Source organism: Macaca nemestrina, chromosome 11, assembly GCF_043159975.1.
Source record: "Macaca nemestrina isolate mMacNem1 chromosome 11, mMacNem.hap1, whole genome shotgun sequence".
In the NCBI taxonomy this organism is placed as follows: domain Eukaryota; kingdom Metazoa; phylum Chordata; class Mammalia; order Primates; family Cercopithecidae; genus Macaca; species Macaca nemestrina.
Window position 1 is genome coordinate 125641941 of NC_092135.1, and position 18813 is coordinate 125660753.

The following is an 18813-nucleotide window of genomic DNA, read 5'->3' on the forward strand; positions in this document are numbered from 1 at the left end:
GCCTCTCCTTTCTTGACTCGCCTCCTCACATAAATCATGTATTTACATGACTGGAATCAAATCTGAAGGATCTGTGAGGTTTTATCTTACCATGTCAAAGCAGAGTAGCTATGAGTATTGTATTATTGTAAATATTTTTTTCTTGATAGATGTTGGGTTTGTTTCCCAGTTTTTTTGAAATTATAAAGAGTGGACTGTGATTAACTAATCTGTGTGTACATGCATCTGTATACACTTACCAATTCTTAAGGATGTTTCTGGAAGTGGTACTTCTGGTGCACAAAGCACACCTATTTATATATTTTAGTAGGTAGCAATAAAAAAATTGCAAAGTTCACACTTAGCTTATAGGTGAATAAAACCTTAATTTGCATTTTTGTTAGGTTAAAAGTGTTTTCATTTCTATGTCTCCTGTCTTCTGTGAATTGCTTCTTTTGTTCATTTAAAATGGGATGATCTTATTCTTACAGTTTTAATAAGCCTTTATATTTTAGGCCGTTAACTGTAATGTTACGAATGTTTTCCTGCCTCATTTGTCTTCAGATGTTATTTAGATCTTAAGATAATTTTTTAAATTGTAGTATGAACTATTCATCATGATGATTAATTGTAGGTCCTCTGTTTAAAAAAAGCAGTTATTTCTTATGTTGTACTGAATACCTTAGAAAAACCATAAATAAGTAATTGAAACAAGTTTTGTGGTTAGTCTTCTCTTTCTCTGAGTATTTCAAGTATTTAATGGGTGTAGTCTTAAGCTATCATTCCTTTTTAAAAATATATGCAAAGGTATTCTGTGTGAGAGGGTTTTCAGATAAGATTAATGGTGAAGCAGTCTTGTACGAAGTTAGAATTAAGCTTATTTTTTGGTGTAGAATTACCTACTTTTTTTTTAGTTAACTGGTTTTTATGTGTTTTAGGTATGTCCCGCCAGAACAAGCCAAAGTCGTGGCATCAGTTCATGCATCTATTTCCGGGTCCTCTGCCAGTAGCACAAGCAGCACACCTGAGGTCAAACCACTGAAATCTCTTTTAGGGGATTCTGCACCAACACTGCACTTAAATAAGGGCACACCTAGTCAGGTGAGTAGTCTTTGAATCTTTGTAGGAAGCTGCAACTTAAAGAGGGCTTGATTGTCAAGAATTTGAGAATTCTTTAAGACAGCAGCATAACCTTGTATGCCAGTAGCATTATGTTCCAGTGGTTTATTATACATTAAGAAATTGTTAAGTGGTTGAAATATATATATATATATATTTGTTCTTTTTGCTATTGCTAATGAGTTTCTTTGACTTCTCTGCAACTTTGTAAAGGTGAGTTATACAGGAATGTTGCTATAGCTATATGTGTGTGTGTATACATGTATATATGTATATATCATGTGTTATACAATTAGTAAAACGAATCTATGGTGACCATCAGAGTTAGAACATATAGTCTCTTTGATATACTTTTCTGGGAAAGGATTTCTTTAGTAGTAGAGTTTTCCCACATGTGTGGTTGTGAAGCATGTTGATCATTGAAACACAAGGGACTTTGCATTATATCTTATTCTTAAAAATGAACAAAATGAAATCTTTTCACAGTTGCTACCTAAAGTTTGTCTTCTACACTGTATTATAGTTGATGGGGCTGTGACAGATCTGTTACTGTGTGGCACTGCAGCCTCTATCCTATACAAGAATAGTTCAGAGGCATAGTACTATGGTTTAAATCCTGCCCTTTTTGGTAACACATACTAAGACACTTGGATAAATTTCTCTGTTTTCACAAAAGGTTGAGTGAAAAATGAGAAAGGTTAACTCAGCATACTGTAACTCTTCTTATGTATAAGTGTGTTTTAAGTTTGGAGATAGTTTTGTATAAAGATTTCGCAGATCCAACTGGAATATCTTTATAGTTAATATGTGGTTTATAGTCCCCAGTTGTAGGTCGTTCTCAAGGGCAGCAGCAGGAGAAGAAGCAATTTGACCTTTTAAGTGATCTCGGCTCAGACATCTTTGCTGCTCCAGCTCCTCAGTCAACAGCTACAGCCAATTTTGCTAACTTTGCACATTTCAACAGTCATGCAGGTAAGTGTTTTTTCCCAACAGCTTTTGCTGGGGGTGCATATAAAACACCAAGAAACATCAATTCTTCATCACACTTTGAGGATCAGTAAACATTTTTTGTTGAGAATGTTTTGTTACTCGTAACTGTTGAGCTGTAATATGTAACCATATAATTGTGTTGCTTTTTAATCACAGAAGAGATTATATTTAATGTCAGTTGGTTGGCATGACCTCTTTCTGTGGAAAAATGGGGAAAGGATATAATGTCTGTTTTTTATTCTTTATGAAAATTGCAAATATTCAAAAGTAATTGGATACTATAACCTTTATGTGCTAATCACCCATGGCTAATCTTATTTCATTTGTCATTCCACTCTCACTGTCATATTATTTTGAAGCAAATTTTAGACATAGTTTATCCTTAAATGTTGTATATTTCAATCTATAAAACATACTTTTTTTGTTAGATATAACCACATTAGTAGCATCACTCCCTAAATAATAGTAGTAATAATAATTCATTAGTCAGTATTCAAATGTTCATTATAGTTCAGATTTTTCCATACACATACATACATACGTGCATACATACATGTATACATACATGTATACATACATACAGTTTGTTTGAATCAGATTTCCAGCAAGGTCCACAGACTGCAGTTGTGGGATATGTCTTTAGGTTTCTTAGTTCATAAGATTTTTCCTCTATTCCTTCTTTTTCCTCCTCTATAATTTGTGAAAGAAATTTGCTCATTTGTCCTGTACAGTTTTCAGTAGTCTGAATTAGTTGATTGCACCACTATGGTGCCCTGTAACAAGTTCCTCTGTTCTATTTCTTGTATCAGGTTGTTGGATCCAGAGACTTAATCAGTTACAGGTTCTTCCTATTAGGAGGATGGGTGGCTGGGGATATGCTTACTACTTGGGATTTAAGAGGCTTTTAATTTTGGATTGTGTTTTTATAATGTTACCTGTTGATGCTCAATAACCGAGTTCATTGTGTAAAAATAATGATGTTCTGAATTTATTCCTTCACTTATTAGCTGAAATACTTTTTAAAAAATCTGTCTGGTGGCATGATTTGTTTAGGAAAGTCAGAATACATGATTCTTTGCCATCAGATATCACAATAATGAGTTGATTTCCTAGCATTTTATAATGGTGACTTTTTTCTTTAGTATCATTATGACTTCATAGATTTAAACATTTGCTTCTTCTCAGTTTGCTGTCATTATCCTTAGTAGTGCTCAAATTAGCCCACCTTAGGAGTAGGAACATTTTCAGGTTGGTTCCTACAGATACAACTCATTCATTCATTTATTTGAGGTGGAGTCTTGCTCTCTCGCCCAGGTTGGAGTGCAGTGGTACAATCTCACTGCAACCTTCACCTCCCGGGTTCAAGCTATTCTCCCACCTCAGCCTCCCAGGTAGCTGAGATTACAAGCGTGCGCCACAACACCTGAAATTATATACAAATGTAAAAGTTTGTATTTTAGTAATACAAAAATACTGATTTTTTATTTTTAGTAGAGATGGGGTTTCACCTTGTTGGCCAGGCTGGTCTCGAACTCCTGACCTTAAGTGATCCACCCACCTCGGCCTCCCAAAGTGTTGGGATTACAGGCATGAGCCACCGTGCCTGGCCTCTTTTTGTTTTTTGTTTTGTTTTTTGAGATGGAGTCTCACTCTCTTGCTCACACTGGAGTGCAGTGGCACGATCTCGGCTCACTGCAACCACTGCCTCCCAGGTTCAGCTGATTCTCCTGCCTCAGCCTTCTGAGTAACTGGGCTCACAGGTGCCCTCCACCACTCCCGACTGATTTTTGTGTTTTTTAGTAAAGATGGGGTTTCACCATGTTGACCAGGCTGGTCTCAAACTCCTGACCTCAGGTGTTCCGCCTGCCTCCCAAAGTGCTGGGATTACAGGTGTGAGCCACTGCACCCGGCCCTAAAGATATTTTTTGATAGAACTCTTGTGGTCTTTGAATGGCGTTTTCTCCCCTGCTTATTCTCAGATTTAACATATTTGTTACAGTTTAATGCATGTCACCAGAAATTGGGATTTATGGAGTTTTATTAACAAATATGCAAGCCTTGAAGAGGTACTTAGGTAATATTTAAAAATTGATTATTGAAGTATAGATTTGGTCACTTGTATCTCTCCTTAATTGTAATAGCAATAGTCTGATAGGGAAGTGGCATAATGTAGTGAAAAGAACCTGGACTTTGGAGTTGGGACAACCTGGGTTCAGATGCTGGCTTTCTTGCTTATTATGTGTGTAACTTTGGGCAAATTACCTAACATTTCTAAGCTTTCTATTCTGTAAATTGATTTTGATAAGTGGCAAGGTTCAAGTGAGATGATGCATTTAAGTGGTTTACCATCTAAAAGGTACAATAAACATTGTTTTTCTTTTCTCTTTTACACACACTTCATATATATGTACCTATGTATACAAATACACACTTATGTATGTATGTTTGTATGTTTACATGCATTTAAGAAAAAAGGTCATACTTTATGGCAAGTTTTTATGCTGTTTTAATCTTTCGATCTTTGTTAAGATTCCACAAATGGTTTGGATTCATTTCCTAACAGCTTGGTAATTTCTTGAGTCTTTACAGTGGCTTCTTTATGCTTAAACAGTGTAAAAGCATACATAGTATTTGTGTTGGAAATATGTATGGAATCTATTTTGGATGTCAGTAAGCTGTGATGTTTATATCATGGAAAGTTTACCGGTCTGCATTTTGAGTGATTAAATAAATATCAAACCAAATGTAGAACATTAATTTGGGAATTTAGTCATTTTATAGTTTTATTTTGATAATTCGAAACTTTGCTTTATATTATTTTGGCATGTGTGTATGAGGTATTGGCTAAAGCTTACTCTTTCTTTTTCATAGATTTCTATAGGTTCAATTATGGAGAAGAAAAACTCAAGACTGTATGTTTCTAAAAGATGTATTTCACAATTTTATGAGCATAACAGAAACCAGTGCTGATAGAACTGATTTCCTATTCGTATTTTAGAACTTACTTTGCCTTATTTTACTTACTTGTGAGATTGTGATGGTTTTTCATTTTCTTTCAATTTGATGACCTGGCTTCTTTTTGGATAATGATGATATGAAGCATTTTATACATAATCACACTCCAAAGTGTGCTGTTTGGGATAGTTTGAAAATTTGTAGAAAAACTTCTCTCCAGCCACAATTCTTTCTAGCAAGCAATAAGGGAACCTTTCATTTTAAATATTAATAAAAACATTTTCTAAGGACATGCTTTAGAAGGGAATTGTGGTGTAATTTTTATATGTCTCGTGTGTATTTGCTTTAAAAAGGAGTCCTAGGATGACATGGATCTCCTTTTTCAGGAAAGGTTATACTGAGAAGGATAAGAAATTTTGGTTTTCTTTTGCTTAAGTTGGAGTTGTGGTAGATTTCCCTTCTCCTGTGTTAACCTGAGCTGCAAAATCCCAGAAAACATGGAGAACCCTCTTTCCCCATAACCCTCCAGATAAGAAGCCATTTCCCCTTCTGACCAAAAAGAACCCCAACTCTCTTTTTTCACCTCTTGCATTTGAATGCTGGTAAAAAGAGTTGGTGAGAGAACCAGTAAATAGAGTAAAACTTGTGTAATTTGTGAGTATATTCTGGTTTTATCTCCATTTTAGGATTATTGAAATATAATGTGAAATTACTGATAACCACCAAATTCTTTTGTAAATTCGCAACTTATTTCTTGTTCCCTTTGTTTTTCTCTCTTGAAATGCAATTTGTGAGTCTTCACAGGTAATGTTGGACTTTTCTTTGTAGCCCTGTTAGCCAAAAATGGTTAGCCAAAAATGGTTAGACTGCAACTCTACAGACTAATTTGTACCATGGCTGCACTAATACTTTCAACAACTTCCTTAAATTGCACTTTGAAAACAATAGCCATCATTTAATCGCAGGATAGTAAAGGAAAAGAATCTTATATTTTGATCAGATTGATAGAAAGTAGTTAATCTTAACTGTTCTGTTTCTTGTGCGAAGAAAGAATGAAATAGCTCCTGTAGGCTGCAAGTCAGGCTGCCTGAGAGGAGTTGCTTTTTAGTCTGAAGTTCTTACTTAGAAATGACGGCTCAGATTACCTTTTTTCCTTTACTTTATTTGACTTTTGGTTTCATTACAGGAGAATAAAATATATATGCCTGTTACAAGAAGAAACTACTGAATTACTCATTTATTTTTCCTTCTAATATGTATGGTTGATACCATCTTTGGATATTTTGCCTTGGAGTAGTTTTTAGGTGTAAAAATTAGGTCATGGTTTAACTGAAATGTCTTTTTCCAGAGCCTTTCCAGGCATTCAGAATCTTTATTTTTCCATATATAGTTTACAAATAAAGTCATTGATTGCAATTTCTTCTCATCTTGATATTCTTGTTAATTTTTAAAAAATACTAGGTGAAAATTTTATCCTGAACAGTTTGATACGACTGATGGAACCTTTAATGGCAAATGATAACTATTCACACATGCCAGTCTGGTTCATTAGCATTGTTTTGTAGGGAAACTTTCTTTTCTAGGTAGTTTAGTGACTTAAAAGCTGGAAGCCTTTACTCTTCATGTGAGCATTCAGGCTGAGGTATAGTATTTGTGGATGTGTGTTGCTGGGTGGGGTCATTATTGGGTTCAGTAAAAGTCATCTTCTACGGAAATGTGCATGAAGCTAGAAATAAAATTCACCTACTGAATTTAGTAGTTATTTTGCCTGATGATAAACATCATATCATAAAACCTGTGCACTATAAACTGTAATTGATTTTTGTCACACTCTATACTGTAGGATCTAAACCCAACTGCCTTGCAACTCAGGTAACACAAATGAGTAGTATCATGTGTGTTTAAGGAACTATGGTGCCCTTTTTAAAGGGGATGTTCTAATCTGTTACTACATGGAAATAGGGATTTAGGATACTAGATATATTGATTTTTTTTTTTTTTTAAATAAGAGAAGCTAGAAGTCTTTTTGTTTATTGTGAAATGCCCTCTTTTTAAATGTTGGGAATTGATGGGAAATAATGTTAAGTACTGTACAGATGAAACAAAGCATATCTGTCAGATGAATTTGCTGAGGGCTGCTAGTTTGCATCCTATGATCTCTCTGTCTTCCTGTCTCATGAATATGTGTTTTTCTTTGAAGAGGAATGACAACTCTTAGCAAGACTCAGGCTCATTAATTTGGGGTCTTAAGTTCCACACTAAGTTGACTCCTTGAAATACGATTATTTAAGAAACAGCTTTACCATTGTGTTACATTCTGCTTAGCTTGGATTTCTTTGTACAGAGATTGCTTGAGTGTCCAGATGGTAATTTTTGTATTTTAGTGTTGAATTTGCAAAGTTTTGTTTTCCAAAGTTTTATTCTGCAGCATTTACAATCGATTGTTGAAGATAGTGAATAGATCAGTACCTAGACGTAAAAATGGATACAAGTACTACAAAGTCCTGTCTTGCCATATTTAATAGGTATTCGATTAATGTTTGGGGCTCTGAATTATATGCTATAATTTCTATACTAGCATTCATTGTTCCTTAAATTTTAATGAGTTTAAAATTGCAGGCTTCTAATAGAATATGAATATCTTCCATTTATTTGGTGATCCTGTGCTTTTTTTAGATTTTTATATATGACCATGGTGAGACATTTGTAAACTTAAAAAAAGTTTTATTTCTTAATTAAACCATCTTTGTATTATTTTTTAAGTATTTCAATTATTGTTGAGATTCACATAGTTGATTACCATTTTTATTCAGTGAATTTTTCCAGAATGTTTTCTACATCTTTGTCTGCTTTCCTATAACTCGGTACTGTAACTCAGTACTCTGAAATAGTTTCCTTTGTTAATGGAGTCACTTTTATAGTACTATGCTTGAGGTCATATACAGAGTATTATGTCCAAATTTATCATTGCACAAAGTGTTCTTGGAAATTCCTGGTTACTACTTAGTAAATTACCTGTAATTGGGTTAAATGCTGGTAGGGTTTAAAATCTGATTTCTAAGTGAATTCTCTATAAAGTGAGTTTTGATACATAGAAACTTTTCATATAATTTTTAAACTCATTTGTCATGTATTTTCATTTATAGTTTTCATATTCATTAACATATGTTGTTCCTTACCATTTACAGCTCAGAATTCTGCAAATGCAGATTTTGCAAACTTTGATGCATTTGGACAGTCTAGTGGTTCGAGTAATTTTGGAGGTTTCCCCACAGCAAGTCACTCTCCTTTTCAGCCCCAAACTACAGGTAGAGCTTCTCCAGCATTGTGCTTAAATGTTTACTTCACGAAACAAAATTCTCTTAAGTGTAGTTTTGAAAAATTAGTCTAAACTTAAATTCTGTAATTATCTGACTTTAAAATGGTTCTATCTTAAAAAGCTCTGGGGAAACCTGAACTCTTATTTTTTTCTATATTCATTTGTTTTTCTGCATTATTTGGTGTATTGTCTGTTTGACAACATCCATTCTCCTCCTTTTCCTGCACATGAATCTTCCTTAGATCTACCATGCACAGAGGACAGAGGCATGACACTACTATAAGTATTTCTCTTTCAGTCTCTCTTTTTTTGTGTGTGTGTTTGTTTTTTGTCAATGCTCCTGCCTCAGGATAGAATACAGGCACATGCCACCACTCCCAGCTGAAATTTTTTTTTTTTGGTGGGGGGAGGGTAGCAACTGGGTCTCACTGTGTTGCCCAGGCTGGTCTTGAACTCCTGGCCTCAAGTTATTCTCCTGCCTTGGCCTCCCAGAGTGCTGGGATTACAGATGTGAGCCACTGTGCCCAGCCAGTACTGTAAGTTTTTTAAGGTTCATAGAATCCATTGATTTAGGCTGACATTAGACCTCTTAATAAAGGAAGCTGATTGCTTCTGTAGAGCTAAAAATGTAAGTAATTGGCCGGGCGCGGTGGCTCAAGCCTGTAATCCCAGCACTTTGGGAGGCCGAGGCGGGCGGATCACAAGGTCAGGAGATCGAGACCACAGTGAAACGCCGTCTCTACTAAAAATACAAAAAATTAGCCGGGCGCGGTGGCGGGCGCCTGTAGTCCCAGCTACTCAGGAGGCTGAGGCAGGAGAATGGCGGGAACCCGGGAGGCGGAGCTTGCAGTGAGCCGAGATCGCGCCACTGCACTCCAGCCTGGGCAACAGCGTGAGACTCCGTCTCAAAAAAAAAAAAAAAAAAAAAAAGTAAGTAATTTTCAGAGCAAGAAGCCTGAGAAAAATTTTCATATGTTTATTAGACAAGAGTACATTAATGATCACTTCAGTCAAACTTGGAAATAGTTTTCTGTGCAGGAATTGGTGTTTAAACATTGAATACTTTTCCATAAATTGTGCTGTTTCTGGAAACTCATTGAACCCTTATTTAGATTTTTGGCTGATTACTTTTCTTTCAACTTTTAACTCTGTATTGTCTTAAAGCCTTTTCTTTCAGTTTTCTTTTTTTTTTTTTTCCCCTTTAACTTTCATCATTTACATAATTTCTGGCTGTCCAGCATTTAGAATGCTTTCATCTAGCTGCAGTTTTGGTGAATTTACTTCAGCTTTTCCTCTTCAGGCTACCCACAGTAAGTTCTGTTGTCAAATAGGCATCTTATACTAATTTGCATATTTTTGCTATATTTCAAGGGTTTTTCGAATTATAGATCGTTGATAATTCTTTAGTGATAATCCTTCATAAAAAATCTCTCCCAACTCTATTTATTAAACTCAGAGTTAGAGAACACAATAGTAGACAAAGAGTTACTTGGTTTAATAATAATTTGAAATAATATTCTTATATAAATTTTGAAAGTTTAGTATGCACTTTGTTTGCCAGCTCCTTGTAACAGGTCGCAGTCTTTTACATACAAACATGTATTACTTACCTTTAATTGAAAACACCATGGTTTAACTCCTGAAAGAAATTTGATCAGTATGTATTTCTTTTAGAATGTATAAAAACCTGCTTGATAGAAAGTGTTCGTGTTTTTTAAATAGAGGTTCATGCATTCTGTTTTCAAATTATCTGTAGTTGTCTTTTCTATCACTGTAATATATAACTGTGTATGTATACTATTTTGATTTCTGAAACTAAAGTTTAGAAATAAAGAACTAATATCCCAAAAGTGTAGGATCAAAAGCATAGAATGAAATATACTGGTTTTAGTCTTTTGATAGTACTTTAAGGAGGTCTTTATAATAGAGAACATATTTTAAAGATTTAACAGGATATATACAATAGTGACCATTAGGTGAATTGTGGTTTATAACGTCAAAAATTGCTATAATGTATTATGTACTGTAGTTTTAATGCCTTGAACTACACATGATATTGTATACACATTTAACTCTTATATGGAATTAAATAGTAGCTCTTCAAGTGAAGTAAGTGTAAATGTCAATAACCATCTTTTAAGAAATTCTGAATCACCTTAACACATTTTACATATTGTTAATTGCTACTGCTGGGATTTGTTTAAACTGTTTCACCATGGAGCCACAAAAGTTTGAAATCCTCCAAGTAAGATACTTTGCATCTTGTTTGCAGTCTGTTTAGGGAGAACTAGTAAAAGGCCATAGTGTATTTGGATGAGAAAGTAACTGAATCTCAAACCAGGTAGTGTGGAGTTACCCCCTCCATGAATTACATTCTTCATTCCAGGGTAGGTAATAAACAGAAACATGTTATTTTACATGTTGCCAAGGCCTTTGAAAAATCTACTTTTACAAATTAGAAAACTTCACTTGTAGTCGAAAGCCATTGCCAGTCATTGATTTTAATGTTGTAAGATTGCTTATAGGACATTTAATTTAGGAAGAAATGATCATACAGTCTATGAGAGGGTATTAGGAAAAGCTTAGAAATTTCAAGTGCTCTGTTTATTCTGTTACAGGTGGAAGTGCTGCATCAGTAAATGCTAATTTTGCTCATTTTGATAACTTCCCCAAATCCTCCAGTGCTGATTTTGGAACCTTCAATACTTCCCAGAGTCATCAAACAGCATCAGCTGTTAGTAAAGTTTCAACGAACAAAGCTGGTTTACAGACAGCAGACAAATATGCAGCACTTGCTAATTTAGACAATATCTTCAGTGCCGGGCAAGGTATCAAGCTTTAAGCAAAACAAATACAAATTTGTGCTCTTAATTTGGTTGTATTTATTAAAATGTGGACATGTTACACTTTTCTCAGTTGTTGTATAGCAGTTTTGTCTGCACTGTCATATTGAGTAAAATGTTCACTTGGCACATTTTGTACCTGAAATATCAACTACAAAACTGAGGACATAGGAACTGATTTGTAAACTTTCAGTCTCACTAGTTGAGAAAAATTTTATTTTGTCCTAGAAGGCATGCTTTACTTTTCTTTGGCAATAAAGAGCCAAGAAACCCCATTGGCAGAGCTGAATGGAGGGTTATTTGGTGGTTTCTGTGATGTATTTACTTTGAACAAATTTCCGTTAACAACTTGGTGGGTTTTATATTTTTTTAAGAAATTCATGAATTTTATAGTATAGTTTTGTATCCAGTTTTATCTTAAGGCTAGTAGCCTCTAAAAATGCATATGGCAGTGGTGAATAGCAGGTGTGTGTTGCTAAATGGAATTCTCCATTCTGATCTCTGGGCCTGTTCTCCTCCTCTCCAAAATGGATAATTCTAAGCATTAAACTCATGGAGTTGTGTTCTAAGTAGTATTGCATGTAAGGCATTTAGAACGGTGCTTAGCACATAGTAAGTGCTCAGTAAATGTTTCCCGTTATTACTGTCTCTAATTTTTTCATGGAGAGTGCTGAGGGAAATGATGCTATTGATAGACTGTTCACATTAGGTCCAGCATTGTATGAATTTATATGTTCACGTGAACAAGATCCACTTGTCTTGGAGATGTTAACATAGTAGCACTTGAGAGTTTCTTGCTTATGCATAATCTAGACAAATTTTTTTGGTACAGAGTCTTAATTTTTGTTAAAAGACATATTCTGTCTTTACCACAGTGGTATGTATAACGACTAATCCTGTCCTGTATGGTCCAGGTTATTTATTAGATTAATGATTTGGAATCCTGCTTAACTCCAAATCCATTTTAAGTTTACCTATGTTTCATGGCAAATGTAGTTGCTAAGTTGAAAGTGTAACTTTAAATTTTTGGTGTAACGTGATTTTGTTCATTCCCAGGTGGTGATCAGGGAAGTGGCTTTGGGACCACAGGTAAAGCTCCTGTTGGTTCTGTGGTTTCAGTTCCCAGTCAGTCAAGTGCGTCTTCAGACAAGTATGCAGCTCTGGCAGAACTAGACAGCGTTTTCAGTTCCGCAGCCACCTCCAGTAATGCGTATACTTCCACAAGTAATGCTAGCAGGTACCTTGTCTTAGCTAGCCCCTCCTGCTTTGTGTTTTATCTTTTTTTTCCAACTTTGAGTAATCAAGTTAAAAAATGACTGTTTTAAGGTATAATTTTAAAGTTCTTGAATACTTTTGTAAATTTGAGGAATTTGAATTTAGTTTGCTAATTAAAATATAATCCTTGAATAATTGGCATAATTTTATCTTTTCATTGAATCAGACGTTTTTGTTATGTTCTGTCTTTGAACACTAAACCGTATTTGAGAGCATGTACACATCTCAAAATGGACAGTTATTTTCAGATTGTACTCAGCGGAGAATCCATTTAGTAGTCAAATAATATACTTTAAAAATAGTTTTTAGTCATGAAGATTAAACAGTGAAAGTACCATATTATAGGCTTAGTCGTAAATACAGATTTTTAGAAGTGTTTGCACCAAAGCCCAAAATCAATTCTATATCTCTTTAGTGTCATCCTTGTATTTATAAATAAGCACATCTGCTATTATGTTCATATAGATCTGTTAGAATTCTTGGCAGTAGGAAGCATGACACATTTTAAGGACATTACACTTGTAAAAAACTCTTCTAGTCTTTATTTTAGAGTTGCGAAAATAGTCTGGGAAATACAAGAGATTTACCTGTAACAGTGTTTTATTCATCTCTGTTTTCCATTCCTGTGTATTGTATTTACTACTTTCTTTTGTTATCCTAGTAGCTTATTTTCCTTAGGGTTGTAACACTTGTAGAAACATAAAGTCTGGAAACATACGTGATATATAATACATGATTTATTGATATTACATTACAGTACATCAGGGGTTCACAAAGTGATCCATGGAATGTTTGGGGTACCTGAGACCCTTTCATGGGGTCTGTGAGGTTAAAACTTTCTTTATAATAATTCTGAGAGATTGTTTACCTTTTCATTAATTGATATTTGCATTAATGGTGCAAAAACAATGGCAAGTAAAACTTGCTGTTGCTGGTGTCTTTTTTTTTTTTTTTGGTACTTTAAATTCTAGGGTACATGTGCACAACATGCGGGTTTGTTATGTAGGTATACATGTGCCATGTTGGCTTGCTGCACTCATCAACTCATCGTTTACATTAGGTATTTCTCCTAATGCTATCCCTCCCCCAGACCCCCCACCCCTGACAGACCCCCGTGTGTAATGTTTCCCACCCTGTGTCCATGTGTTCTTGTTGTTCATCTTTACACTTAAATGTCTTAATTTTTCTTTGTGTTGATAACTGATGCTATGATACATGATATGTTCATTATTTTATGGCTACCCTGTAGATCGATTATCCTTACTTTCTCTTTTTTTAAAGAAAAAAAAAAAATGAACTCTTTCAATATTTGTTCTCAGCAATGTTTTTGGAACAGTGCCAGTGGGTGCTTCTGCACAGACACAGCCTGCTTCATCAAGTGTGCCTGCTCCATTTGGAGGTATGTGCTTCTGGTATATATACTGTTTTTTATAAAGAACCCAAGTATATATTGTGTAGCATTTTCTTAGGAGTCAAAGCAATGATTTGTTATCAGAATCCTTGAGTTTTCTGTCTTGATAAATATAGTGAACAAATAATTTAAATCTTAAATACAAAATGTATTAGGATTTTATAGTGTATTTTATAATTTTTTAAAGCTACGCCTTCCACAAATCCATTTGTTGCTGCTGCTGGTCCTTCTGTGGCATCTTCTACAAATCCATTTCAGACCAATGCCAGAGGAGCAACAGGTAAGAAAAAGAGACAGTCAGTAGAACAGTAAGCTTTGGGGAAGGTGTTTATCAACAAAGATACCATGTGAAGAACACCAGAAAATGGGGCTTCTTTCTTAGTGAAGTGAATGGCAAATGGATAGAGGAGTTTGTCCATAAAGACAAATTCTAGCTGAAAGTTCATAAAATCCTAGAATTTAACAGTTGAGAGGGACCTTAGAAATTATCTAGTGTCTGCCCTTTCCAGTTAAAGCTTTCATTTTTCAGGTAGGGAAGCCCAGACATGGAGATGAGACTCCACAGAACGTTTATGACAGAGATGAGACTTAAACAGAGCAATTTAGACATATTTGGTGGTCTAGTTTCAGAATTACTGGTTGTAACTCATGCAATCTTAATGGAACCCTTTTACGAGAAGTTTTTATTTTCCCTATGAGATTGCATCAGATGACTTTATTATGTGAATTCTTAATTATTAGGTCTTTTTCTAGTGAATATCTCTTTCAAGTGTGAATATTTTTTAAGTTGTGGAAACTTGATTCAGTTGTGGGTATAATACTGAATATTTTGTCTTTTGATAATTTTTTCCCTTAATTCTCTTTGTTTTCTCCATTTTTTTCTTTTTGATTCATACTGTAAGCCAGTCACATTTTTCTCACGTTATACCTCTGATTTTTGTCATATTACCTTAAACACCAGAGATATTTGCCAATATCTTGGAATGTCAGCAAGTACATTTGGTATGGCTGGGTATCCATTAAATCTAGAGTTTGTATGCTTTTTGTGTCTATGTCACAGTAATTTAGAACTAAAGCCTAAACTCCAGTTATAGTAAATGTTGATATGAAATCTTGAGAGATTAGGTACTTGTAACATTGAAATCAAATTAAACCATTAAGAATTACTAGTTTTTAGTAAATCTCTGTCATTGACAAGATTAAGAATCACAGTATTAGAAGTTTGAGCTGTAACTATTTTCTTTTCACATAAATGTCTTCACTTTGTTGGTAACTAACATAATAGATATTTGATAAGTATTTGAATTTCACACAAAATTTAACTTTAAAAAATAGTTTGTTTTAATTCAAGCGTACCTAATGAATGATTGTTTTAAATTTCCATTTGTACAATTTCTTCATTAGGTGTGTGATATGTGCAGTGTTTCTGTTTCTTAGCATACTGTTTTCATTTTGTGGACTGAGTTTGTAAAATGTTTCATGATACAATGGGTTTTTGTACATTGCCTCCTTTAATCCACTCAGCTGTCATCAAATAAATATTTTAATTGTGTGACAGCTGAGGGAACAGGCCCAGAAAAGTTAATTGGACATATTTTGAGTACAGCCAGCCAAACTCGTGTTCGAATTCTGATTTAGAGTTACTTCTGGTTGACCACAAGAAAGCCTTTTGAATTTTGTTCTTTTACTGAATGGGGTAAGAATGATAGGGGAATGTTCAAACATTTATTGTGATAAAGTTGTTCACAAGATGCTATTGAGATATTTATAGATATTATAACTTCATTTAAGAACTGATGAATAGAAACTCAAATTATGCTTTGGCTGAGCCTAATCGTGTTGACCTAACTTCTTTGAGCCTTCATATTGTCCCTCTCTATAGAATGTGAACAGTATTCTCTTGCTGGCAGGTTTGTTGTAAAATTAGATGATGCACATTTACCCTGTATGGTCTTCACATTACAGCATATGCTCAGTAAATCAGACCTAATATTTTCCTTTCATGACTATACCTCTGAGTTGGTTCTGTCATTAGAGTTAAGGGCCTTTTTTTGCTTGTTTTATTTAGAGTATGAAAGTTTTATAAAAGTTGAAGCTCTACATAGGATATAAAATAATATAAAATGTACAATGTATGTTCAGATAATATAATTTTAATATTAACTAACAAAAATTTATTAGGTAAAACTACAGTGTCCACAAATGTTTATTTCAAGGTAATACATTTTTTCCATTATAAGTCATTTTGAATTTATCACATTGGTCACTTTATTAGATTATTATTGAATTGACCAAATCATAAGCATTAACTGCATATGTTTCTATTGAAACTGAAATATAAACAATACTTTGACAAATACACTATACTTAAGAATTTCCAGTGTTTTATACCATCAAAATTAATATTATTTAAGAACTTTTTGTTGCCTTCAAATATATTAACACTGGCCGGGCACAGTGCCTCATGTCTGTAGTCCCAGCACTTCGGGAGGCCAAAGCGGTGGCCAGGTGTTTGAGACCAGCCTGGCCAACATGTTAAGACCCTGTCTCTACTAAAAATGCAAAAATTAGGCAGGTGCGGTAGTACATGCCTCTAGTCCCAGCTACTCGGGAGGCTGAGGCAGGAGAATCGCTTGAACCAGGAAAGTGGAGGTTGCAGTGAGCTGAGATGGTACAATTGGACTCCAGCCTGGGCGACAGAGCGAGACTCTGTTTTAAAAAAAGAAAAAACAAATATGTTAACACTGTGAAATTATATTTTGAGGTACCCTTTGATCCTAGCACTTTGGGATGCCGAGGTAGGTGGGTTGCTCGAAGCCCAGGAGTTTGAGAGCAGCCTGGGCAACATGGTGAATCCCGTTTCTACCAAAAATACATGGTGGCAGACACCTGGAGTCCTAGCTACTCAGGAGGCTGAGGTGGGAGGATTACCTGGACTAGGAGTTCGAAGCTACACTGAGCTGTGATTGCACCACCACACTTCACCCCGGCTAACAGGCCCTATCTCAAAACAAAAAAAGAAAGGAGGTACCCTTATTGCATACCTTACTGCATAATAGTTCTATGTGAAATTTGGAAAGGTTTATCTTATGTATTTCTTTTTTGTTTGTTTGTTTGTTTTAGACAGATCCTCACTCTGTCACCCAGACTGGAGTGCAGTGGCTTAATCTTTGCTCACTGCAACCTCTACGTCCCGGGTTCAAGCAATTCTCATGCCTCAGCCTCCTGAGTAGCTGGGAATACAGGCGTGTGCCACCACACTCGGCTAATTTTTGTATTTTTAGTAGAGATGGGGTTTCGCCATGTTGACCAGACTGGTCTTGAACTCCTGGCCTCAAATGATCTGCCTGCCTCGGCCTCCCAAAGTGCTGGGATTACAGACATCAGCCACCGCACCTGGATCATTCTTCAAATGACGTTTAAATAATCATTTTTTCTGGATTTATAAAACTTTGGGGCTTTAGCTTTTTTTTTTTCATACTTTAAGTTCTAGGGTACATGTGCACAACATGCAGTTATTTTACATACGTATACATGTGCCATGTTGATGTGCTGCACCCATTATTAACTCGTCATTTACATTAGGTATGTCTCCTAATGCTATCCTCTCCCCCTACACTGCACCCCAAGACAGGCCCCAGTGTGTGATGTTCCCGACCATGTATCCAAGTGTTCTCATTTTTCAGTTCCCACCTATGAGTCAGAACATGCGGTGTTTGGTTTTCTGTCCTTGCAATAGTTTGCTCAGAGTGATGGTTTCCAGCTTCATCCATGTGCCTACAAAGGACATGAACTCATCCTTTTTTATGGCTGCATAGTATTCCATGGTTTATGTGTACTGCATTTTCTTAATCCAGTCTATCATTGATAGACATTTGGGTTGGTTCCAAGTCTTTGCTATTGGGAATAGTGCTGCAATAAACATATGTGTGCATGTGTCTTTATAGTAGCATGATTTATAATCCTGTGGGTATATACCCAGTAATGGGATTGCTGGGTCAAATGGTATTTCTAGTTCTAGATCCTTGAGAAATCGCCACACTGTCTTCCACAATGGTTGAACTAGTTTACATTCCCACCAACAGTGTAAAAGTGTTCCTATTTCTCCACATTCTCTCCAGCACTGTTTCCTGACTTTTTGATGATCGCCATTCTAAGTGGTGTGAGATGGTATCTCATTGTAGTTTTGATTTGCATTTCTCTGATGGCCGGTGATAATGAGCATTTTTTCATGTGTCTGTTGGCTGCAATAAATGTTGTCTTTTGAGAAGTGTCTGTCTGTTCATATCCTTTGCCCACTTTTTGATAGGGTTGTTTGATTTTTTCTTGTGAATTTGTTTAAGTTCCTTGTAGATTCTGGATATTAGCCCTTTGTCAGATGAGTAGATTGAAGAAATTTTCTCCCATTCTGTAGGTTGCCTGTTCACTCTGATGGTAGTTTCTTTTGCTGTGCAGAAGCTCTTTAGTTTAATTAGATCCCATCTGTCTATTTTGGCTTTCGTGGCCATTGCTTTTGGTGTTTTAGTCATGAAGTCCTTGCCCATTCCTACGTCCTGAATGTTACTGCCTAGGTTTTCTTCTAGGGTTTTTATGGTTTTAGGTCTAACATTTAAGTCTTTAATCCATCTTGAATTAATTTTTATACAAGGTGTAAGGAAGGGATCCAGTTTCAGCTTTCTACTTATGGCTAGCCAGTTTTCCCAGCACCATTTATTAAATAGGGAATCCTTTTCCCATTTCTTGTTTTTGTCAGGTTTGTCAAAGATCAGATGGTTGTATAGATGTGTGGTATTATTTCTAAGGACTCTGTTCTGTTTTGGTACCAGTACTATGCTGTTTTGGTTACTGTAGCCTTGTAGTATAGTTTAAAGTCAGGTAGTGTGATGCCTCCAGCTTTGTTCTTTTTGCTTAGGATTGTCTTG

The 18813-nt window shown here is 35.3% G+C and overlaps 1 protein-coding gene across 10 annotated transcripts in view; it reads left to right on the plus strand.

Annotated features, from left to right (window-relative positions):
• Positions 1-18813, plus strand: part of LOC105473976 (ArfGAP with FG repeats 1) — a 90477-nt gene that overhangs the window by 48180 nt on the left and 23484 nt on the right. For 5 of the 10 annotated variants that reach the window (XM_011728265.3, XM_011728263.3, XM_011728262.3 and 2 more), the window contains exons 4-11: positions 918-1080; positions 1917-2070; positions 8232-8351; positions 9601-9672; positions 10981-11190; positions 12262-12442; positions 13800-13879; positions 14079-14171. In XM_011728265.3, coding sequence (XP_011726567.1) covers positions 918-1080; positions 1917-2070; positions 8232-8351; positions 9601-9672; positions 10981-11190; positions 12262-12442; positions 13800-13879; positions 14079-14171 — 1073 coding nt within the window. The remainder of the gene's footprint in view (positions 1-917; positions 1081-1916; positions 2071-8231; positions 8352-9600; positions 9673-10980; positions 11191-12261; positions 12443-13799; positions 13880-14078; positions 14172-18813) is intronic. The other 5 variants (XM_011728268.3, XM_011728269.3, XM_011728267.3 and 2 more) reach the window with 2 other exon arrangements.